At 39.4% G+C, this 25,330-nt stretch overlaps 1 protein-coding gene across 1 annotated transcript; it reads right to left on the reverse strand.

Annotated features, from left to right (window-relative positions):
• Positions 1 to 62: 62 nt before the first annotated feature.
• ccdc115 (coiled-coil domain containing 115) lies at positions 63 to 8,709 on the reverse strand. The gene is made up of 5 exons (XM_061903279.1): positions 8,460 to 8,709; positions 5,925 to 6,028; positions 5,219 to 5,328; positions 4,947 to 5,138; positions 63 to 1,174 (listed from the first exon to the last, which is right to left on the reverse strand). Exons 1-5 carry the CDS (start codon positions 8,604 to 8,606, stop codon positions 1,056 to 1,058), a joined length of 672 nt encoding a protein of 223 aa, XP_061759263.1. The 5' UTR covers positions 8,607 to 8,709; the 3' UTR covers positions 63 to 1,055.
• Positions 8,710 to 25,330: the final 16,621 nt, after the last annotated feature.

Raw genomic sequence — 25,330 nt, forward strand, 5'->3', positions numbered from 1 at the left:
CAAAGGGGAATAAGCGGTAGAAATGGATGGATGGAAACTGTATATATAAATAAAAGAAGTACTTGAATTTCAGTGTTCATTTATTTACACATTTACACACTTTATAACACTTATCTACTCATTGTTGAGTTAAGGCAGTGGTTCTTAACCTTTTTGGAGGTACCGAACCCTACCAGTTTCATATGTGCATTCACAGAACCCTTCTTTAGTGAAAAATAAAATGTTTTCTTTTTTTTCAAAATCAAGCCAAAGTTATATATTTTTGGTAACACTTTAGTATGGGGAACATATTTTAAGTAACAAAGACTTAAGTTGGAGTTTTTTGGACACTAGGGGAACATGTTCCATGTAACAAAGACTTCATTTAGAGTTATTTGGTAAGGGTTAGAGCAGTGGTACCGATTGGTACCGGGCCGCAGAAGAATTTTTTATTAACAAAAAAAAATATATATATATATATATTTTATTTATTTTTTTTTTTAAATAAATCAACATAAAAAACACAATATACACTTACAATTAGTGCAAAAACCACAAAATCCTCCCTTTTTCATGACAAAGAAGAAGAAGAAAAAAAAAAGGGCAGCACAGTGACGCAGTGGTTCGAACTTGTGCCTCACAGCGAGAAGGTCCTGGGTTCAAATACCAAGCTCAGGGGCTGTGTGGAGCTTGCATGTTCTCCCCGTGACAGCTGGTATAGGCTCTAAGAGAGACAAGCGGTAGAAAACGGATGGATACTAAATCCCATCTATCCATCAATATTGTATTGCACTTGTCCTTATTAGGGTCACATGCTTGTGCTGTAGCCTATTCCAAAAGATAAGGTCAATTTAACCTTACATGCATGTCTTGCAGATATAGGAGGTAGCTGGAGTACCCGGTGTAAACCTGTGTATGCAAGGTGTGCAAACGCCACACAGGAATGTCCCACTGGCGACTCAAAGCCATATCTTCAGACTGTGAGGTTGATGTGTTAACCACTGCGTGCTGTCAGACTAATACATCTACATGGATACACCTTACTGAAAACAACAGTCTTTTTCCAGCATCCATTTTTAGGGATTCTTTTCCAACAAGGATGCAGTGACCTTCTTCTGAATGTGGTCCTTTAACTCCTGTCTGGTGTTGATAATTGCCACCTGAAGAGTTGCAATCTCAGCAGTCAGCTCGATTACTGAAAAAAAGCAGAAGCCATAAAGAAGATGGTTTCATTTGTAGGGCTCCACGATTTTGAGAGAAAACCTCATTGCAAAAATTGCAATTCTATTTTAGCCGAAAAAAATGCATAATACTGCGAAAATAATGAGTGAAGGAAGACATGTTACTTTTAGACTGTCAACTAACATATTATTGTCTAAAGCAGTAGTTCTCAAATGGGGGTACGCGTACTCTTGGGGGACTTGAAGGTATGCCAAGGGGTACTTTAGATTTTTCAAAAATATTCTAAAAGTAGCAAAAATTCAAAAAATCCTTTATAAATATATTTATTGAATAATACTTCAACAAAATATGAATGTAAGTTCATAAACTGTGAAAAGAAATGCAACAATGCAATATTCAGTGTTGACAGGTAGATTTTTTGTGGACATGTTACATAAATATTGATGTTAAAGATTTCTTATTTGTGAAAAAATGTTTGGAATTAAGTTCATTAATCCAGATGGATCTCTATTACAATCCCCAAAGAGGGCACTTTAAGTTGATGATTACTTCTATGTGTAGAAATCTTTATTTATAATTGAATCACTAGTTATTTTTATATCTTTTTTCCAAATAGTTCAAGAAAGACCACTACAAATGAGCAATATTTAGCACTGTTATACAATTTAATAAATCAGAAACTGATGACAAAGTGGTGTATTTTACTTCTTTATCTCTTTTTTCAACCAAAAATGCTTCGCTGTGATTAGGGGGTACTTGAATTAAAAAAATGTTCACAGGGGGTACATCACTGAAAAAAGGTTGAAAACCACTGGTCTAAAGTAGAGACGTTATGTTCGCAAACGAGTCGTACCCTTTGAACGGCTTTTTCAAGTGAATGATGAGAACCGAGTCGAGGTTGTAATTTCTTCACTTGAGAGCCGGTCTTTATGCAAATTGCCCACACTGCCATCTCAGAATCAGATTTATTGGCTTTATTTATTGAAGGAGTAATGACATCACCGACTTAAAGTCATCCTCGAAGGCTCTATTCATGCGAAAGCTATCATGTGCACACACTCAGGAGCAGAGAGTTAACTTGGGGGAGGAGTTTAAAAAGCACCTGAAATTACGGCAGCCGTTTCGCCGCTCTATTCTGAAATAGAAAGAGATATTACCAACTAGAAAAGATAATAAAATGAAAAAAAATGAAAGGAAACATAGATTTGGATGCCCTTCCGCGCAATCCATGCGGGTGGGGAAGTGCAAGGTAAAGCGGACATAATGACGTCATTGTCATGGAATGGGGAAATTCACCATTTTGTGTAATATTTAAAATGGAAACAAAAGACAAATTACATTATTCATATTTCAAAATTATTCCCACCTATAGTGTCTATATTGTTGTAATGTATACATTTATACATATTAACCAAACTTTTATTTTATTACAGCCAAGAGTTTCCTTGATGCTTAAAAAAAATAAATATACGAACAAGCCTGTCTTTTGAACCGCTCTTTTAAAAGGAACAAATCCTCAACATCCAGCTCCTTTTAAAGAGCCACAAACACCATCCCTAGTCTCAAGGTGCCACACATTAGATTAGAACGATATGCAATTTTTTACTTTAAAAACAATTGGCTTTATGCAGACTGACTCAGAGCTTTTGTCATCATGCTCTTAAACTGAAGAAATAATCAATAAAAACTATACAGTGTTTATAATGTAATGTCGTGGTGGTTTGTGCAGCCCTTTGAGACACTAGTGATTTAGGGCTATATAAGTAAACATTGATTGATGTAATCATACAGACAAAAATATTCGACATTGGCTTTCTTTTTTCCTCTTATTTGGTCTTACACAGCAGGATTTAGTAAAAAAACATCTAATTGCAAACTTTCTCTCCAAAATTGCGGTTCGATTTGCGATTATTATATTTTATACATAAAAATTCATTAAACTGTGAAAATAAGTGAATGAAATGTTACTTTTAGACTGTCAATCAACATATTATTGTCTCAAGGTGCCACACATTAGAATATGCAATAATTTACTTAAAAATATTTTACTTTATGCAGACACACAAAGCGTTCGTCTACATCATGCTCTTAAAAGCAAACAATAACCGATAAAAACTATACAAATCCATCCATCCATCCATTTCTACCGCTTATTCCCTTTAATCATAATAAATAATAATGCAATTAACCATTCAAAAGAATATAAAACTTTTATTTCTCATTATTGCAGAATTGTTCAATTGTATTCTACTTGGATGGTAAATAACTTTGATATCTCCAAAAAACAAAAACAAATATTAGACTAATTTTTAAATGGTAAATACTTTTAAAGAACAACGCGCTTGACACTATTTCCACTAGGGCTGCAAATCTTTGGGTGTCTCGCGATTCGATTCAATATCGATTTTTGGGGTTGCGATTTGATTATATATCAATTTGTTTTGATTCAACGCGATTCGCGATTCAAAAACGATATTTTTCCGATTCAAAACTATTATGTATTCATTCAATACATAGGATTTCAACAGGATCTACCCCAGTCTGCTGACATGCTAACAGAGTAGTAGATTAAAAAAAAAAAGCTTTTATAATTGTAAAGGACAATGTTTTATCAACTGATTGCAATAATATAAATTTGTTTTAACTATTAAACGAACCAAAAATATGACTTATTTTATCTTTGTGAAAATATTGGACACTGTGTGTTGTCAAGCTTATGAGATGCGATGCAAGTGTAAACCACTTTGACACTATTGTTCTTTTAGTTTTATTTTTATAAATGTCTAATGATGATGTCAATAAGGGATTTTTAATCACTGCTATGCCGAAATTATAACTAATATTGATACTATTGTTGATAATATTCATTTTTGTTTCACTACTTTTGTTTTGTTCTGTGTCGTGTTTCTGTCTCCTCTCAATTGCTGTTTATTGCAGTTCTGAGTGTTGCTGGGTCAGGTTTGGTTTTGGAATTGGATTGCATTGTTATGGAATTGCTGTGTATTGTTTTGTTGGATTGATTAAAAAAAAAAAAACGAATTGATGAAACAAAAAAAAATTTTGATTTTTTTTAAAAATGAGAATTGATTTTGAATCGCACAACGTGAGAATCGCGATTCAAATTCAAATCGATTTTTCCCCACACCACTAATTTCCACATTTACTCATTGACATACTGACGGCGCCAGCTGCCATGCAAGGCCCTAACTATGCACGACCCATCAGGAGCAAGGGTGAAGGACACAAACAGACATAACTCAGATGGCGGAAGCTGTTCATTGAACCGGGGATCGTGCCAGCAACCTGAGGATTCCTGGCACGGCCACTCTACCAACCAAGCCAAGCAAAAAGTTAACCTAAATACATATTAAACAGCTTGAAAAATTAGACCGGACCTTGTCTTTATTTGCTGTCATTACGTGATCACAGAATTTTTGCTTGTTCGTTCGAGTTGATGGGTTAATATGGCCCATCTGATTTGAAGCTGAAAAATTACAAGACATTTGGCTTTGTAATCACATGTTTTTCCTCCGATTTTTTTATTTCTTTGTGGATCTCAAATGTCAATGACGGCGGAGAAAAACAAAACTAAACAAAAATACCCTCAGGCTCTTACGGTTATTTATCGCACTTAAACCTAAATTTTGAGTCAATGTTGATTAATCATGCAGCATTCATTAGTACGTAATATTTTATAAACACATGCAGAAATGGTTAAAAGACGATTTCTGCTATAGGATGGGTTCTCTTTAAACTAAATCCAAATCTTCAAAAAAAAATAGTACCTTGGTTGAATGACGACTGAGCTTGTTTCAGGGACTGTGGCACCAAAATCCCAAACCATTTAAGTGGGTTTTGTTGAAGATTCTGTTCACTTTTTGTAGTTGGAATGTCTTCAGATGTATTGTTAATACTTAATTCTTCAACTGCTTCCTTTTCACTGCTGTCTTTTTTTGTTGTATTTCTTCTTCTGATGCCTATTGGAACAAAAACACAGACATTATTTCAAGGTCCATATAAAAATAATATCAATGCCAAAGTATATTTTCAAACTCACCTTCCTCTTGTGGCCCAATGTCTTCCACAGATGTCCCACTTTTACTCTCATCATGAGGCTTTTGTGACTCTCTTTTTGTGTAGAACTCAATATTGTCATTGTTGAGTGTTCTGTGAACACAAAAAGTCAGTTCACTTCACAACAATAAAACTGTCATCTGTAAAGTCATCCAGGGAATTAAAGGGGCTGTTTAAAACTTGCTCAAAGTCAATGTGTTAATTATTGTTCACTACAGCTGGATCTGCTAATCACTAAGCTTTGAAAACTTGTAGCTCATCCTCCGTATATTCAGGCTCAAAACTAAAAGGTTCTGGATCATCATTTGTCTTTAAGTAGTTGTTGGCTCTCATGAAGTCTGTGAAATTAGTGCACTGCCATTATGTTTAAAAATACTGAAATACATAAATAGTACATTAATATGAACAAGCCTGTTACATTACACTTATACTTACAGCGTGTTTATAAAACATCGATGAGGTTTTTGAAGGAAGTTTAAAAGCACAAATAATGCATTTTTTATTTGTTTGTATTTTTCATCATGTAAAGTGAAGCTCTACCCCGACTGCCCACCCTGAACCTGGATATTCATGAGATGAGTTACAGCACGCCTCTGCTTAAAACTCAGTTGGAAAGTTAGCGCCCTTTTGGCATTTGTGCGAAGTTTGCAAACAGTCCGTTTAACAAAGAATAAAATTGAATGCCTTACCTTACATTGACAGAAACCAGTGGCACTATCTCACTTGCATATTGAAGAGCTGACACATGTTTGTTTCCCATGGAGTACCGTGACTTGGAAATGGAAAACCATCCCTGCAGAAAAAGGAAATGGTACCATGAGATAACAATTCCAAAATAATTGTACTTTTGACTCGAGTATTTATATTTTTATTCCCTTTGCTTTACTTGTCTATATTGTCCGCACTTAATCGGATTTATTAGTTTTCTGTTTATAGATAAAAAAAATATTCCCATTTTATTACTTTTGTCGATTTTAATCCTATTTGTATCCTTTTTAAAACATTGTAATTGGTGGAACAGGGGTTAGTGCATGTGCCTCACAATACGAAGGTCCTGAGTTGTCCTGGGTTCAATCCCGGGCTCGGGATCCTTTTGTGTGGAGTTTGGATGTTCTCCCCGTGACTGCGTAGCTTCCCTCCGGGTACTCTGGCTTCCACTCACCGCCCAAAAAATGGGATAGGTTGATTGGCAAAACTAAATTGGCCATAGTGTGTGAATGTTGTCTGTCTATCTGTGTTGGCCCTATGATGACTTGTCCAGGATGTACCCCTCCTTCCACCCGAATGCAGCTGAGATAAGCTCCAGCAACCCCCCGCCACCCCGAACAAGACAAGCGGTAGAAAATCGATGGATGGAATTATTTATTTTCCTAACACTGCTTAAACAATATGGTCATTTTTCAAAAACTCCTATTTAATTTTTGAAATTGTATTTATTTCCCAAGAAATTTTACACACACAAGTAAACACTTTAAAATAAAATGATGAAAGAGGTAAGTAAAAACAATGTTATAAGTGTCAACGCGTAGATAATATAGGGTGATTTTTTTAAATAATTGAAGTGGAGAGGAAGGGGTAATCTTAAATAAAAGCTTCTTCTTCATACTCTCTACAGAAATGCGGAAATGCTGATTATCGGTCCTGCTAGACACCGACCTCTATTTAATAATACAACTTTAACATTTGATAACCAAACAATTAAACAAGGCGACTCGGTAAAGAATCTGGGTATTATCTTCGACCCAACTCTCTCGTTTGAATCACACTTTAAGAATGTTATTATAACGGCCTTCTTTCATCTCCATAATATCGATAAAATTCGCTCCATTTTGTCCACTAGTGACGCCGAGATCATTATCCATGCGTTTCTTACGTCTCGTCTCGATTACTGTAACGTATTGTTTTTGTGTCTCCCCATGTCTAGCATTAAAAGATTACAGTTGGTACAAAATGTGGCTGCTAAACTTTTGACAAGAACAAGAAAGTTTGATCATATTACGCCTATACCGGCTCACCTGCACTGGCTTCCTGTGCACTTAAGATGTGACTTTAACGTTTTACTACTTAAGTATAAAATACTACACGGTCTTGCTCCAGCCTATTTTGCCGATTGTATTGTACCATATGTCCCAGCAAGAAATCTGCGTTCAAAAGACTCCGGCTTATTAGTGATTCCCAGAGCCCCAAAAAAGTCTGCGGGCTATAGAGCGTTTTCCGTTCGGGCTCCAGTAATCTGGAATGCCCTCCCGGTAACAGTTCGAAATGCCAACTCAGTAGAAGCATTTAAGTCTCACCTTAAAACTCATTTGAATACTCTAGCCTTTAAATAGATCCCCTTTTTAGACCAGTTGATCTGCCGTTTCTTTTCTTTTTCTCCTCTGTCACACTCTCCTTGTGGACGGAGTCTGGTCCGGTGGCCATGGATGAAGTACTGCTTCTCCAGAGTCGGGACCCAGGATGGACCGCTCGTCCAGAGTCGGGACCCAGGATAGAACGCTCGCCTGTGTATCCACTGGGGACATCTCAGCACTGCTGATCCGCCTCCGCTTGAGATGGTTTCTTGTTGGCTCCACTTTGGACGGGACTCTCGCTACTGTGTTGGATCTCCTTTAGACTGGACTCTCACGGTTGTGTTGGATCCACTATGGATTGAACTTTCACAGTATCATGTTAGACCCGCTCGACACCCATTGCTTTCGGTCCCCTAACTGGGGTGAGTTTTCCTTGCCCTTATGTGGGCTCTACTGAGGATGTCATTGTGGTTTGTGCAGCCCTTTGAGACACTAGTGATTTAGGGCTATATAAATAAACATGGATTGATTGACTGATTGATTGAAGTTGAATTGTGTAAATGCCCAGTGGACAAACGGTCAGAAAATGGATAACTAGATGGTAACCGCATTATGTTTTTTAGTGTATTTGGGTAAATACACCTGAACTAAACCATGTAATAACATCCATATATTATTACATTATTTACATAAGCCTTCCGCCCGATTGTAGCTGAGATAGGCGCCAGCGCCCCCCGCGACCCCGAAAAGGGAATAAGCGGTAGAAAATGGATGGATGGATGGACATAATCATCTTTTGCTGAGGGGGTCATCTCAATACAAGAAAACACCCTTTAGTAGTGGCAAGTACAAAAAATAAGTGGTTAAGTGCTTCCTCTCATGTGTTGTTGTAAGAATGTAAGGAGGACAAAGGAGGTTTTGCAGTACCATTACCTGCTCGATGAGTGTGTTAAAACGAGCTCGTTTTTCCTCCAGTAATTCCAACTGGTCCATAAAAGTCAGCAGTTTTTCGTCCAGGAATCGAGCGCATTCTTCTTGTGCAGACACGTTCATGTCTTCTTTTTGAATCTGGTCTTTCATTAACGGCAGTGTTTACACAACTACAAATATATAGCATTAGCTCTGACAGACGACGATAACTACAACTTCCGCAAATGGTCACGTGACACGGGACATGCCTAAGTGACGTCATCTTCTTCTTTGGTTTAATGGCGGTTGGCAAGCAACCTTCTAGTGTGCATTACCGCCATCTTCTGATGAGTTGGAACCCTACTCCTTCTTCTTCTTCTTCTTTTTTTTATGGCGGTTGGCAAGCAACCTTCTAGTGCGCATTACCGTCACCTACTGTAATGGAGTGTGGACCGAGGTGGATCCCTACTCTATATTCTTTTACTTAACCCAGTGTTTTTAAAATATGTGTATATTGCTTTATATCCTATGTTTTCTGAATGCAATCCTAATATACCTCCCACTTCTAACCTAATATTTTCTTTTGCTAACTTATTTTCCAGTATTTCTCTTTCTCTATTATATTTCCTACATTGTATTAAGACATGGTCAACATTTTCTATCTGGTGGCAAAATTCACACAGCCCTGTAGTATGTTTGCCTATCAATTTTAGTGAACTATTTAGATATGTATGGCCTAATCTCATTCTAGTAATAATGTCTTCTTCTTTCCTATTTCTACCCCCTCCTCTCATTACACCTACTTTCCTCTGGACTTTGTAAAACTCTCTACCTTTTGTTTCCTTATTCTAATTATCCTGCCACTTTTTATTGTGTTCTATCTTAATTATGCTCTTCACTTCTTCTTTACTGTGCTTAATCTCCATGTTTACTTCTGTTTTAGTGGTTGCTTGTTTTGCGTACCTATCAGCTAACTCATTCCCCTCAACTCCTACATGAGCAGGAACCCAGAGAAATGTTACCACACCTCCCGCTTTATTTATTCTGTAGATTGCCTGAACTATTTCATAAACTATATCTAGTCTTGTTTCTGATGTTATGTTTTTTATGCTCGTCAATGCACTGCTGGAGTCTGAGCACACGACTACTTTCCTAGCTTTGTTTTCCTCTATCCAGTTAACTGCCATATAAATTGCTACCAATTCCCCCGTAAAAACAGATAGTTTATCACTAATTCTTTTATTCAACACTATATTTCTCTGTGGGATAACTGCAGCAGCTCCTACTTTACTATTTAAAGTTTTTGATGCATCTGTGTATATCATAATATTATCAAAAAACATTTCCTCAATCCGTTGTTCTATTTGGTAACTATTTAAATGTCTATTCTTCAGTAACTGCATGTCTACCTTTGGGTTTTCATACATCCACGGTGGTATTGCAGAAATTGGTACTGTAGGGCTCACTTTAATATTGTCAATTTGTGTTTTTTTTTACATATATCTCCTATTATCCAGCCAAAACTATTAATTTTTTTCTTCCCTTTTTCTTGGCAATTTATTAGCACTTGACGGGTTGGATGTCCTTGCTTGGATCCTTTTAAATTTGCCCAATAAACTGCTGAGAGTTGATCTCTCCTCATGTCCAAAGGTTTTTCATTCATTTCTACTTGTAATGCTGCCACTGGAGTAGATTTAGTAGCTCCACAACATAACCTTAATGCCTGCGACTGGATCCGGTCTATTTTCTCAAGTAGAGTTTTTGAAGCAGATTGATAAATAATGCATCCGTAGTCGATAACAGATCGAATTAAAGTGATATATATTGTTTTCAATGTCGACCTATCAGCCCCCCAATCTTTACCCCTTAAAGCCCTCATTATATTTAACACCTTTTTACTTTTCTCCACTATCTTGCTGATGTGGGTTGACCAGTTAATATTTTTATCAAACCATATTCCTAAATATTTAAATACTTGTACCTCTTCTATGTTTTCTCCATAGAGTTTTATTTGGAGCTTGTTTTGTACTTTCCTCTTTGTAAAATGTATGACTTTTGTCTTTCCAACAGAGAATCTTAAACCCCAAGCCGTCCCCCAGTCTTGAACATTATTTACCGCTTTTTGAATCTTCTTTTCTATATGATTTGTATTTCTACCTCTCTTCCACATCACTCCATCATCAGCAAACAATGCCACCTCCACTAACCCTTCCACTTCACTAAAAACTTCATTTATCATGATGGAAAATAGTACTGGACTTATTATACTCCCTTGTGGGGTCCCATTTTCCACTTCGTATTCTCTGCTATATTCATTCTCTATTTTTACTAATAATGTTCTACTTGTTAAAAAGTATTTTATCCATCTGTACATTCTTCCTCTAATCCCAATCTTATTTAGTTTCATCAGCAACCCCTGTTTCCACAACATATCATACGCTTTCTCTATGTCAAAAAATAGCTCAATTATACTTTCTTTATTTATTTGTCCCTTTCTAATTTCCTCTTCCAGCTGCACTGCTGGGTCATTTGTGCTTCTTGCTTTGCGAAAACCACTTTGGTAGTTTTTTATAATTTCTTTTGACTCTAAATAATATATTAATCTTTCATTAATAATTTTTTCCATTACTTTGCCCAAATTTGAGGTCAATGCTATCGGCCTATAATTTTCTGCCTCTTCCGGATCTTTCCCTGGCTTGCATATTGGAATAATTACAGCTGTTTTCCACTCATCTGGTAATTTTCCTTCTTCATATATCCTATTATATAATTTCAAGACCACTTCTTTGCCGATGCTACCTAAATTTTTGATCATTTGATAACTCACCAGGTCTTTCCCTGGCGTCGTATTTTTAACTTTTTTTAAAATTCGAACCATTTCATCCAAAGAAAATGTCATATCCATAGTGTTGATAAAACTATTATCGTTGTCTTCCTTCATTTCCTCAATATTTAAACTAATTGTTTCTTCTCTCTTTTGTTTTTCTACATTTCTCAAATTATCATTACTGTGCACTTTAACAAAGGTTTTTGCTAAAAGTTCTGCTTTTTCTTTATTTCCTACCATACTCCGCGTTCCATCTTTCATCATATGATTTTTATGTTCTTTTCTGACCCCTGACATTCTCTTGATCATTCCCCACACTTGGCTTAAAGGAGTAGTTCTATTTAGTGTTTCACAAAAAGTTCTCCAATGGTGTTTTCTTGTTTTTTTAATAACATACCTTACTCTAGCTTGATGCCTTTTATATTGGATCATGTCTTGGAAATTATGTGTTCTTCTCAGTATTCTAAATGCTCTATTCCGTTCTTGTATTACATCCGTGCACTCTTGTGTCCACCACGGCACTATCTTCCTTCTTCTCCCTATACTATTCCTTGGCATGCTCTGTTCGGCTGCTTCTATTATGCACGTTGTAATATCTGTATTTAATTGTTCAATATCTTGATTTAAATCTACTTCCTTTAAAGTTATGTCGGTAATTTCCCTAAATTTCCCCCAGTCACCATGATTATACTTCCATCTTCCTTCTATCCTAGTGCTTTCTGTCCTATGATTTATGTTTATGTGAATGAAGATTGGGTAGTGATCACTTCCCATTGTGCTGTTTTTATTTACTTCCCACTCCACCTTTCCTGCTAACCTTTGTGACACTAGTGTTAAATCTATTGCTGTTTCTTTACCCGTGACGACATCTAACCTTGTTCCCGACCCATCATTCACACACACCAGTTCTTTTTCCTCCAACAGTGCTTCCAATGTATCCCCATTCCAGTCATCCCTTTCACCCCACATTGTGCTATGTGCATTAAAGTCACCACACCAAATAATATTGCCACTCCAGTGCTCCATTATTGTTTCTAGTTGGTGAATTTCTAATTTCTTGCATGGATTATAGAAATTTAGTACTTTGTATCTTTCTTTATTATTCCATACTTCTACTCCTACTATCTCTAGTTCTTGTTTTACTTTTAATATTGAATAATGCATATCTTCCTTAATAAATATGGCACATCCTCCTCCTTGCCCATCATTCCTATCTTTACGTATCGTTATATATCCTTTTATTATAAAGTTTAATTTTGGCTTCAGCCATGTTTCTTGAATACATATTATATGTGGTTTATTTTTCATATTATTAATATATCCCTTTAATTCCTGTCCGTTTGCTATCAAACTTCTGGCATTCCACTGAACAATTAACATGGCGTTGGATTGTGGTAACATGACTCGGTCTCGTCTACTCTCTGTAGCTCACCTTGCACCTGTTCCCAGGATAGTTCTTTTAAATTTAAAAACTTTGCTGCTGCTTTGACAATTATTTTGATTTTCTCAGTCTTGTTTCTAGCCTGTTCTGTACAATTTATTACGTAAGCCAGGAATACAACTAGTTTGTCCATGGAAATTCCTGTATTTTCTGCCTCTTGTTTTTTATTTCTTGAACTATTTTCACTTCTGTCCTGTTCTGCACTTTCTTGATTTCTTATTTTAACTGCCTCTGCGTATGTAATATTTCTTTCAACTCTGATTTGCTGTACTTCTGTTGCCTGTTTGCTTATGATGCAGCCCCCATACGCTGCTGTGTGATTCCCGCCACAATTACAACACTTGACCTGTTCATTTTCTCCACATTGTCCATATTCATGCTCTCCTCCACACCTTCCACATCTTATTTTAGCATGACAAACACTAGCTATGTGCCCATAGCGTTGGCACTTGAAACAACGTACTGGGGGTGGCACGTAAGCTCTAACATAGAAGCTTAGATACCCAATCATGATTCTCTCTGGTAGGACCTCCTCTGCAAATTGCACTAGCACGGATTCGCTCTCAGTCTTTTCACCGTTCCTAAATGCCATCATTCTTTTCATCATAGTGACAGTTCCTCCTTTTATTTCTTTTTTCAGATAATTTAAATTTTCTCCTCTTGGGATTCCTGTCACGACTCCTCTTGCCCCCTTTCGTTCTCCCATTTCGATTTTTTCCTTTATTATTTTGTTGCACAGTTTTTGCAATGGCATTGCTTTGTTCTTTTGCTCTCCATTTTTGCATTTAATCAACAGCCGTCCGTCCCTGAGCACCTTCGCTATCTCCACCTCTCCAATGTCCTTCTTTAATCCCTTAACCAGTGTCATCAAACTAATGTCATTCATATCTTGGTTTGATTTAAATGTATAAATTATCTTATATTCATCCATCATAACCCTTTTCCTCTTATCAACCTCTTCATCGTCTTCATGCACTCTTTTAGTACTCGACTTTCCTTCACTCCCTCCTCTCCCCTTCTTTCCTCTCTCCCCTCTAGTCCTATCCATTTCCATACTATCCTCATACATCCCGTCACTATCCCCTTCCATCTCGATCCAGTCACAAAACAGCTTATGCTCAACCGCCAAAATAGATTTAGATACTCTCGCCGCCGCCAAATTCACTCCAAATGTTTGGTAGTTCCGCGTCTCTCCTTCCGGAAGCTTCCAACCATCAGCTCCTCCCCCGGAACCCTACTCCAGTAGTTCTCAACCTTTTTCAGTGATGTACCCCATGTGAACATGTTTTTAATTCAAGTACCTCCTAATCAGAGCAAAGCATTTTTGGTTGAAAAAAAAAAGAGATAAAAAAAGTAAAATCCATTTCGAAAGTAATGGAAAAAATATTTTATGAACAGGTCGACAGATACCTTGCTACTAATAAACTAATGTACAAATTCCAATCCGGCTTCAGAACTAACCACTCCACTGACACATGCCTTCTCTATTTGACCGACCACATCAAACATGAGGTGGACGCGGGCAAATACTGCGGCATGGTCATGCTGGACATTCAGAAGGCTTTTGACACCGTTAACCACGCTATACTGTTGGATAAGCTCAGAGCAATCAGATTCGATAAAACCTCATCGAGCTGGATGTAATCTTACTTGGAGGGGAGGAAACAGGTGGTAGAGGTGAACGGCACCGTGTCACCTCCCCTCTCAGTAAGCTGTGGAGTCCCCCAAGGCAGTATACTAGGACCTTTACTGTTTCTAATATGCAATCAGCATGCGACTGTGAATTGTTCCTGTTTGCGGATGACTCGGCCCTGCTGGTATCCGGCAAGGACAAGTCACAGGTGGAACAAATCCTCAGTGCTGAACTCCTTAATATTTGCACCTGGCTCGCTGACAACAAGCTATCACTTAGGTAAAACAGAATCCATCCTATTTGGGTAACACATCAACCTTAAGAAAGTCAGCGACTTCACTATTAAAGTGGGTGACATTGTTATTACCAGGAAAGATGAGATCACCTACATAAGTTCCATTCTAGAGACCAATCTTTCCTGTGATCAAATGGCAACCAAGGTCATCAAAAAGGTCAACCAAAGAACGAGATTCCTCTACAGAATCTCCTCTCTGGTCCACAAAAGCACCTTGAAGATTCTAGCGAGAACTCTCATTCAACCCTTTTTCGATTACGCTTGCACCTCCTGGTACACCAGCACCTCCAAAACCCTCAAATCTAGATTCCAAACATCACAGAACAAGCTAGTCCGGTTACTTTTAGACCTCAACCCCAGATCACACGTCACTCCAACCCACTTCTCCAAAGTGGGCTGGCTCAGGGTGGAGGACAGAGTAAAACAAGTTGCACTGAGCCTAGTCTATAAAATCCGCTACACTCCCTGATACCGAAGTACATGTCAAACTACTTCCTTAACGTAAAATACTGCCATAACCACAACACCAGGGGGAGCTCTACAAACCACGTTAAACCCAGATTCCGATCTAACAAAGGTCTTAACTCATTCTCTTTCTATGCCACACATACTTGCCAACCCTCCCGGATTTTCCGGGAGACTCCCAAAATTCAGCGCCTCTCTCGAAAACCTCCTGGGAAAAATTTTCTCCCGAAAATCTCCTGAAATTCAGGCGGAGCTGGAGGCCACACTCCCTCCAGCTCCATGCGGACCTGACTCAGCAATGTTGTGACCAACGTTCCCTCTAAGGTGCGCACCTGTGCAATTGCACACTGCTCACGAGTCGTCTGCCCACGGCAAATCTATGCCGCGCACAAAATCCAATAAAAATAAAAAGCAATTTTCAAAGTAACTGACGACAAGAGGCCACAACAGAGACAACAGTTTTCGTTATCACTGTTCAATTATTGTAACTTCTGTCGAGACGCTTTGAAAAGGACATGAATTCCATCGATCACTTGATTGAGCAAAACTCTTTATAAACACATGACCAAAAACATTGCTAAACAAAGCAAAGCTGGTCATTTTCTGCTACACGAAGCAGACCAAAACCATCTTTGCCATATGTCATATCAACAGCAGCCGCTAGCTGTTTCTCACTTGTGCCAACACATGCACATATGGCACTGAGCCTATGATGCGTTTACAGCCACACAAAAAGTCATACATTTCCGACACCGCACCATCCATCCATCTTCTTCCGCTTATCCGAGGTCGGGTCGCGGGGGCAGCAGCCTAAGCAGGGAAGCCCAGACTTCCCTCTCCCCAGCCACTTCGTCTGGCTCTTCCCGGGGGATCCCGAGGAGTTCCCAGGCCAGCCGGGAGACATAGTCTTCTCAACGTGTCCTGGGTCTTCCCCGTGGCCTCCTACCGGTTGGATGTGCCCCTAAACACCTCCCTAGGGAGGTGTTCGGGTGGCATCCTCACCAGACACCGCACATTATGTGTAATTCCAGGCTGTTACACTATGAGTTACCAATCAAATGTGTGCTAAATCTACTGTCATTTATTAATAATCTTAATTTATAAATATTAATCATGAAATGCTGTTGTTATATTAAAGAAATACTAATAAAAATATATATATTTTACAAACGGAAAGTTACAGCAATGTACACATGATCCAGTGCTTACTTCTCATTGTGCAACATGTGAATGTTTTAATGGGAATTAAACGCGATATCTGAAAGGGGTTCACATTATTTCCAAAGCACGACCCCCACCGAGACAGACAATACTACTACACAGCTCATTGAAAAACAATATTTGTATTTCTTCTCATTGTAAGTGGGCCAAAACACTTACATTAGAAAATGATCACATGGAAGTGACGGCAGTCATTTGATTAGAATAATAAGAATTTTAACTTGTTATTTAGTCAGGTTTGGGACAAGTGTGCTACAGGTGTAGCCTCAATGTGCACGTCTGATGTTGCTCAAATGTGCTCCACTGAATGCTCAAGGAGTCTTTGTGTTTGCTCACACACATGAAAAATTAGAGGGAACATTGGTTGTGACCCTCTTAAACAGGACAATACTGCCATCTACTGTACATAGAATAGAATAGAAAGTACTTTATTAATCCCTGGGGGAAATTCAGCACCACAGTTCGCTCACAATAAACAATGAAAATAATAAATAATATAATATATTATATATATAATATATAATATATGAATAATGTAAATATAGTATACATATATTCTACATTTAAGTGCAGTCAAGGAACATATGCATTAGGGAGTCTGTCCTGAAGCCCACAGTAAAGAGATGTAACTTCATCACGTCGCCTGGTTATTGACTCCAACCCAATATATTCCACCATCGACGAGCAAAATGAAGAAATATGCTTGAAGGTTCCAAAACGAATGGAAATAAAGAATTTCAATTCATCCAGGAGAGTTTGAAGGGGAAGGGGTATGTTGCCTGTAAATTTTGTAAAACAGACTTCTCCATTGAACACGGTGGCCGAACAGATATACTCAGTCATGAACAGTCAGCAGAGCACAAAGCGACCGCGGCGCAGCATCCTTCACAACCCAGTATTATGGGCCACCTCGCAAAATGGAGACCCGATGGTGTAACTTATGCTTATACAAAGATGGCTATGCTGATAGCTGTAACTTGGAAGCAACATCCCGTTCTCATTTGCGGATGTCTACAACAAATCCGTGAAGGATATGTCCCCGGATGTGGAGATCGCTTGCCAGCACGCAAATGGTAGAACAAAGGTTACTCAAATAGTGAAAGGTAAGTGTTTTTTTTTTTAAGTAACCAGCAAGCACAGTACAGTTAGTACAACAAATGTGTTTTTATTACCGTGTATTTGATAGGTGCCGTCGGAAATTCAACCATTTCTTTTATTGATAGATATAATACAATTAATATATATAGCTAGAATTAACTAAAAGTCAAGTATTTTATACATATATATATATATATATATATATATATATATATATATATGAAATATATATATATATATATGAAATATATATATATATATATATATATATATATATATATATATATATATATATATATATATATGAAATATATATGAAATACTTGAGTTGGTGATTTATACTCCTCCCCTCTTAACCACTCCCCCCACTCCCACCATGCCCCCAACCACGCCTCCGCCCCACCACCGACCACGCCCCCATCCCCCACCCCCCCACCTCCCGAAATCGGAGGTCTCAAGGTTGGCAAGTATGATGCCACATCAATGTGGACTGCACTCCCAACAGGTGTAAAAGTAAGTGCATCTCAATCCTCCTTCAAAACCGCTCTAAAACAACACCTCCTGGCAACTTCAACCCTTTACTAATACCCTCCTCCATTCACATCCCGTCTCCCCGGATTGTAAATAACCTAATGTAAATAATCAAATGCATTTCTATTGTATATACTCGTTCTTATGCTATTTGAACTCACTATGTTCTCTGCTGGCTGTACTTATCCTACTAAGTATGACATACATTTTTTCAATGTCCACTTCTCTGTTAATGACTGAAGTACTGATATCAACCAAAGCTACTCATCCCACCCCCCGGATTGTAAATAATGTAAATAATTCAATGTATATACTATGATGATTAACTTGTGTGATGACTGTATTATGCTGATAGTACATATTGTACCATGAATTGATTAACGTGGAACCAGACTTAAACAAGTTGAAAACTTATTCGGGTGTTACCATTTAGTGGTCAATTGTACGGAATATGTACTGAACTGTGCAATCTACTAATAAAAGTTTCAATCAATCAATCAAGACACTATGTCATCAGTTTCTGATTTATTAAATTGTATAATTGTGCAAAAATATTGCTCATTTGTAGTGGTCGTTCTTGAACTATTTGGAAAAAAAGATATAAATATAACTAAAACTTGTTGAAAAATAAACAAGTGATTCAATTTCAAATAAAGATTTCTACACATAGAAGTAATCAACAGCTTAAAGTGCCCTCTTTGGGGATTGTTATAGAGATCCATCTGGATTCATGAACTTAATTGTAAACATTTCTTCACAAAAAGATAAATCTTTAACGTCAATATTTATTGAACATGTCCACCAAAAATCTAGCTGTCAGCATTGAATATTGCATTGTTGCATTTCTTTTCACAGTTTATGAACTTACATTCATATTTTGTTGAAGTATTATTCAATAAATATATTTATAAAGGATTTTTGAATTTTTGCTATTTTTAGAATATTTAAAAAAAAATCTCACATACCCCCTGGCATACCTTTAAGTACCTCCAAGGGTATGTGTACCCCCAAAGGTACGCGTATCCCCATTTGAGGACCACTGTCCTACTGTATATTATTTTATTTAACCCAGTATTTTTTTAAATGAATGTAATGATTTGTATTCTACGTGTTATGAGTGAAATCCTAAAATATCTTCCACTACTAACCTAACCTTCTCTTTAGCTAACTTATTTCCCAGTATTTCCCTTTCTCTATTGTATTTCCTACAATACATTAAAACATGTCCTACACTTTTTATCTGATGACAACTGTCACGCAGCCTGTATTATGTTTCCTATCAATTCCAACGAACTATTTAGATATGTGTGTCCTAATCTTATTCTAGTAATAATGTCTTCTTCCTTCCTATTTCTATTGCCTCCTCTCTCCCCTGGACCTTGTAATATTCCCTACCTTTTGTTTCCTTATTCCAATTGTCTTGACACTTTTATTTTTCTCTATCTTAACTATATTCTTTACTTCTTCTTTACTGTGGTTAATCTCCATGTTTTTTACTTCTGTTTTAGTGGTTGCTTGCTTTGAGTACCTGTCTGCTAATTAATTCCCCACAACTCCTACATGAGCAGGCAAACACAGAAATGTCAAAGTTAAGTTAAGCTAAAGTACCAATGATTGTCACACACACACTAGGTGTGGTGAAATTTGTCCTCTGCATTTGACCCATCCCCTTGACCACCCCCTGGGAAGTGAGGGGAGCAGTGGGCAGCAGCGGTGCCGCACTCGGGAATCATTTATGGTAATTTTCCACACTTGCTGCTATATTTATTCTGTAGATTGCCTGAACTACTTCATATACTAAATCCTGTATTGTTTCTGATGCTATGTTGCTTTTGCTCATCAATGCACTGACTGAGTCCGAGTACACGACTGCTTTTCTTGCTTTATTTTTCTCTATCCACTTAACTGCCATATAAATTGTAACCAATTTTCCCGTAAAAAGCAGTACATTATAGCAGATTCTTTTATTCAATACTATGTTTAGTTGTGGGATAACTGCTGCAGCTCCTACTTTATTATTTATGCTTTTTGATGCATGTGTATATATTATGACATTGGCTAAAAATGTTTCCTCAATCCATTATTTAAACTCCTATTCTTTAATAATTGCATATCTGGGATATCATACATCCACAGTGGTATTGCAGGGATAGGTACTCCAGGACTAACTTTAATATTGTCAATTTGAACTATTATCCACCCGAAACTGATGTTTATGTCTGGTCTTGTCACCCCCTCCCGGGCAGGAGGCCAGCACTCCAGTGTGGCTGGATCATAAGAGATGTTAAGGACGCTTTTCTGAACAAAAAGTTGCTTTCTTACAACAGAGTGTCATCAAACGGGTCTGTAGTACCCGGAGGAACCTAGGTCCAAAAAATGAGGGACCACTAACTGAAAAAGCCAAACCATCAGGTTTTATATTCCATTTATCCATCCATCTTCAACCGCTTATCCAGAATCGGGTCGCCAGGACAACAGCTCCGGCAGAGACCCCCAGACTTAATGTATCAATTTCCTCCTGGGGGATCCTGAAGCGTTCCCAGGCCAGAGAGGAGATGTACTATCCCCATCAGGTCCTTGGCCTGCCCTGGGGTCTCCTCCCAGATGCCCGAACCACCTAATTTGGTTCCTTTCCAAGCGAAGGAGTAGCGGCTACACTCCGAGTCTCTCTCGGGTGACTGGTCTTCTCACCATGTCTTTCAGGGAGATGCCAGCCACCCTTCTGAGGAAACTAATTTTGGCCGCTTGAATCAGCAATCTTATTCTTTCAGTCATGACCCACATTTCATGACCATAGGTGAGAGTAGGCATACAGATAGCTCGGTAGACCGAAAGCTTTGCCTCCTGGTTCAGCTCTTGTTTCGTCACAACACTGTGGAAGAAGGACTGCAATACTGCTGCTCTGATTCTGATACCCTTCTCCATTTTTCCCTTGCTCGTGAACAAGATTCCGATATACTTAAACTCCTCCACATGGGACAGTCTCGTTCTCTTCCTGGACAGCACAAACCATCGGTTTCCTGCTGAAAATAACAAGTTTAAAATAAAATAAAAAAATCAGTCTTAGCCTGGGCCCTGAAGAGGGGGTGCAGACTGAGGCCAAGGGAAAAAAACAACAACTCATAGCCATAGAACACATTCCTCTTACATGTGTGTAAGAGGGAAACATCAAACATCAAAGAACACAAAGGGCAGACATTAAAGACATTAAAGCGGCAGATACAACCAGACACTCCTCATACAGCTATGAATAAAAAGTAAAAGAAACATATCCACTGTGGTGGCCTCTGCGGTGTTCCACGCCATCGTCCGCTGGGGTGGAGGGAGCATGGCCAGAGATAGGAGCAGACCCAACAAAGCAACCAAGACAGCCGACTCCACTTTCGGCCAGTGTCCAGTCCGCATGGATGAGCGAGGATACGTCCAAGGTGACTGAGGTGTCCGACACCTGCTCACCAGCCAAGACACCGCGAAGACTCTCCGTCCCAGCGCTCATTGTTAGCTCCGCAGCCCTGTCCCCTCATCCGCATCTCCTCCGGTCCCTCCAAACCGACTCCGGTGTGGCAAAGACCCTGCAGCTGGTCTCCATGGCCAAAAGGCTCCCGGGAGGCAAATCCAGAAGTCCACAAAAAAAGCACCACAGAGGTCACAAAAGTGCCACCCCTTGTCACACAGTCCCAAAGCGTCCCGGACCAAAAGGCAAGAAAATATAATAACACATGAAAAAAGAGGGAAACACAAAAGGATGACACAAGAGCACAGAGCTCCTGCCAACAGCAGCCACTACAGCAACGCCATCTTGTGTATTCATATGTATTTGTAAATATTTGTATCCCTCTTTCATTGAATGATTGCAAAACTAAGTATTTTGGTGGGAATACATACTGTACATTCATATTATTTCTATATATTTTTTGTATATTTAGGTAGTGGAACAAGTGCCCCTAATAGTGCATTAGTCGAGCAAAATATCTGTATCCATCTTTAATTACTATAGTGCAGGCATTCTTAAATTGTGGTGCGAGCACCATTAGTGGTTCGCCAAAGAATCGCTTAATTATGTGCAATTAATTTTATTTTATCTATTATTTAGGTCCAGTGTTTTATTTTCCTATATTCAAACACGATGTTACTGTTCAAACCCTGTGTAATGTTACAGTGGCTAAAAATATTAACTGTTAAATTAAACCTTGCCTTGTTTTTAATGAACACTTAGGCCTACGACACTACAGTATTCTAATGTCGGTCATTTTGGGGTACTTGGAGAGCCAAATCCATCACACGGTCCATCCCTTGTCGTGGGGTGGTGGCTTGAGTGCCTCCGTGACCCGGAGAGCTATGCCAGCGGGTGCGCATGCACCTAGTAGGGACTCCCATGCTGGACAGGTCAAAGGGTAGAGGTGAGACGAATTGGACCACCTCGCCCAGAGGTTAAATGGGTTGGCGTAGGGCCAACAACCCTACCCGTCAAAAATATATATGTTACAGAAGCATCAATTACGACTCAAAAGCAACACGACTTGGGAAAGGAAGGGCTTCCACATAGGAGGTCAATGACGCAGAGCAGTGAAAGCCGAGAGGAAGCTGCAAGGCTGATCCCCCTTCTAACTCCCAGGAAGCACACCAACATCGCCACATGGAACGTCAGGACTATGTATGAAACAGGGAAGACAGCACAGGTCACACAGGAGATGAGAAATTACAACATCTCTCTCCTGGGGCTATGTGAGACAAGGTGGCTACAGGCAGGACAGCTGCGACTAACATCAGGAGAGATGGTGTTATATTCTGGCCACACCGAAGATGGCGCACCGGACACGGAAGGGGTGGCCCTGATGCTGGCCCCACAGGCACAGCGTTCTCTCATTGGATGGGAACCAGTAAACCCACGAATTATCACCGCCACATTTGCCACCAAGAAGAACAACATCAATTTGAGCATCATCCAATGTTATGCCCCAACAAACGATGCTGAAGAGGAGAGGAAGGACGAATTCTACGATCAACTACAGTATGTGCTAGCCAGACAGAAAGCAAAGGATATCACCATTCTCATGGGCGACTTCAATGCCAAGATTGGAGCCGACAACACGGGCTATGAAGACATCATGGGAGCACAGGGATTGGGGCAGATGAATGAAAACGGAGAGCGCTTAGCAGACCTGTGCTCACTCAACCAAATGGTAATCGGAGGCAGCATCTTCCCCCACAAAAGGATCCACAAAGCCACCTGGAGATCCCCAGATCACATCACAGAGAACCAAATAGATCACATCTGCATCTGTAAAAAGTTCCGAAGATCATGCCAAGATGTGCGGGTAAAAAGAGGTGCGGATGTAGCATCAGATCATCACCTCTTGATAATGAGTGCAAAGCTACGACTGAAGAAGCACTCCACAACCACCAGCGGAAGAATGCGATACAACGTGGGGCTTCTCAAGAATAAAGAAGTGCAGACAAAATTCCAGATCAACCTTTCGAACAGATACCATCAGCTACAGATACTGGAAGAAGACATTGACACTGACATGGAGACAAGATGGCAACACACAAAGAAGTTGTGGAAGGACACATGTGAAGAAGTGCTGGGGAAAAAGGAGACAAAACACAAAGAATGGCTATCCATGGAGACACATCAGAAGCTGAAAGAAAGGAAGGAGAAGAAAGACCAATTGAACACGAGTACCACAAGACTGACGAAAACAAGGGCACAGAAGAACTACACAAAAGCCAATAAAGAGGTGAAGAGAAGCATCAGAAAGGACAAACGAGATCATATAGACAATCTGGCCAAACAAGCGGAAATGGCAGCTGGTCAAGGCAACCTTAGAGACCTCTATATGATAACTAAAAAGTTAGCAGGCAAATTCCAACAGACTGACAAGCCAGTGAAGGACAAGGATGGAAAACCACTCACAACAAATGAAGATCAGCGAAGACGTTGGGCAGAACACTTCAGTGAGATACTGAACCAACCTATCCCAGCAGACCCACCAGATATTCCACCAGCGGAGGCAGTACTACCAATTAGCTCATGTAAGCCCAGCAAAGCAGAGATCATGAAAGCGATCACTTCCATGAAGGATGGGAAAGCTGCAGGACCAGATGGAATACCAGCAGAAGCTATCAAAGCTGACCTAAAGACTGCTGTCAATATGCTGCACAGCCTTTTTTCAAAGATCTGGGAGGAAGAGACAATCCCAGAAGACTGGAGAGAGGGAACCCTCATCAAGATCCCAAAAAAGGGTGATCTCACCAGCTGCAACAACTACAGAGGAATAACCCTGCTTTCAGTCCCAGGAAAAATTCTCAACCGCATACTACTGGACAGGATGAGCAAAGCTGTGGACCCTTTCCTGAGAGACCAGCAAGCCGGATTCCGAAGCAACAGATCCTGCACAGACCAGATCTGCACTCTCCGCATCATTGTGGAACAATCTATTGAATGGAACTCTTCCCTATATGTAAATTTCGTAGACTATGAAAAAGCCTTCGACAGTGTGGACAGGGAGACACTGTGGAAACTACTGCGGCACTACGGGATTCCAGAGAAAATCATCAGCCTGATTCAGAAAACCTACCAAGGAATGACATGCAAGGTGCTACATGCAGGCCAAGTGTCTGATAGTTTTGAGGTCAGGACCGGAGTTCGGCAAGGATGCCTCCTATCACCCTTCATGTTCCTATTAGTTATTGACTGGATCATGAAGAACACAACATCAGGAAAGAAAAACGGTATTCAGTGGACCCTGTGGACGCAACTGGATGACTTAGACTTCGCAGACGACCTGGCGCTCCTCTCGCACAACCACAGGCAGATGCAGGAAAAGACCACCGAATTGGTCAAGACATCTCTAGGCGTAGGGCTAAGGATAAACAGGAAGAAGACCAACATAATGAAGTTTAATAACTTGACCAACAATCCAATAGTAATAGAAGAGGAAATTATCCAGGAAATAGACTCCTTCACCTACTTGGGCAGCATCGTGGATAAACAGGGTGGCACCGACAAAGATGTAACAGCAAGAATTGGAAAAGCAAGAGCAGCCTTCATCATCCTGAAGAGCATCTGGTCCTCCAAGGAGATATCTATGACAACCAAAGTCCGGATCTTCAATTCAAACATAAAATCCGTCCTCCTCTACGGCTCTGAAACGTGGAGGATGACAAAGAAGACCGTACAAAGGTTACAAACGTTTATTAACAGAAGAGGATTTTCAGGATTTGGTGGCCAAACAAAATCAGCAACGAGGAACTCTGGAGAAAAGGGAATCAGGAGCCAGTGGAGAAACAAATACTAAGGAGAAAGTGGGGTTGGGTTGGGCACACCCTTAGGAAACTACCATCACACGGCAAGCCTTGACGTGGAACCCACAGGGAAAGA

Source organism: Nerophis ophidion, linkage group LG06, assembly GCF_033978795.1.
Source record: "Nerophis ophidion isolate RoL-2023_Sa linkage group LG06, RoL_Noph_v1.0, whole genome shotgun sequence".
Classification (NCBI taxonomy): domain Eukaryota; kingdom Metazoa; phylum Chordata; class Actinopteri; order Syngnathiformes; family Syngnathidae; genus Nerophis; species Nerophis ophidion.